At 31.4% G+C, this 354-nt stretch overlaps 1 protein-coding gene across 1 annotated transcript in view; it reads right to left on the bottom strand.

The window, feature by feature from the left end:
- The window catches only part of EMH_0005400 (uncharacterized protein), a gene marked incomplete at both ends in the record, with an annotated part of 4,533 nt that overhangs the window by 1,064 nt on the left and 3,115 nt on the right, over positions 1-354 (bottom strand). The window contains one exon of the mRNA XM_013497189.1: positions 89-159. Within this exon, the coding sequence (XP_013352643.1) occupies positions 89-159 (71 nt within the window). The remainder of the gene's footprint in view (positions 1-88; positions 160-354) is intronic.

The following is a 354-nucleotide window of genomic DNA, read 5'->3' as shown; positions in this document are numbered from 1 at the left end:
GATTTTTTAAATAAAATAATTATAAAGTATAAATTTTATAATAAATATTATTTTTTATTTAAAAATTATATTTTAAATAAATACTTACACGCAAAAATAAATGCAACGCGCTATAACCACAAATCAAATTCCCCGTTTTCTGAATGTGCTCCTCAAGACCTGCGCATACACCCGAGAACCACCACATGTTGCTGGTTGTTTCATTTCGTTTATATTTTCTTTGTTTTCTCTTTTTTTAGTTTACTGTTCTTGAACCCTAAACACTAAACCCTAAAACACCATTGAACCAAACCCTTGACCGTAAACCCTAAACCCAAAACCCTAAACCCTAAACCCTTGAAGGGATGGAGAGTT

The sequence above is a fragment of the Eimeria mitis genome, genomic scaffold (assembly GCF_000499745.2).
Source record: "Eimeria mitis Houghton genomic scaffold, Emh_scaff252, whole genome shotgun sequence".
Lineage (NCBI taxonomy): Eukaryota > Apicomplexa > Conoidasida > Eucoccidiorida > Eimeriidae > Eimeria > Eimeria mitis.
This window is presented reverse-complemented; position numbering and strand designations above follow the sequence as displayed.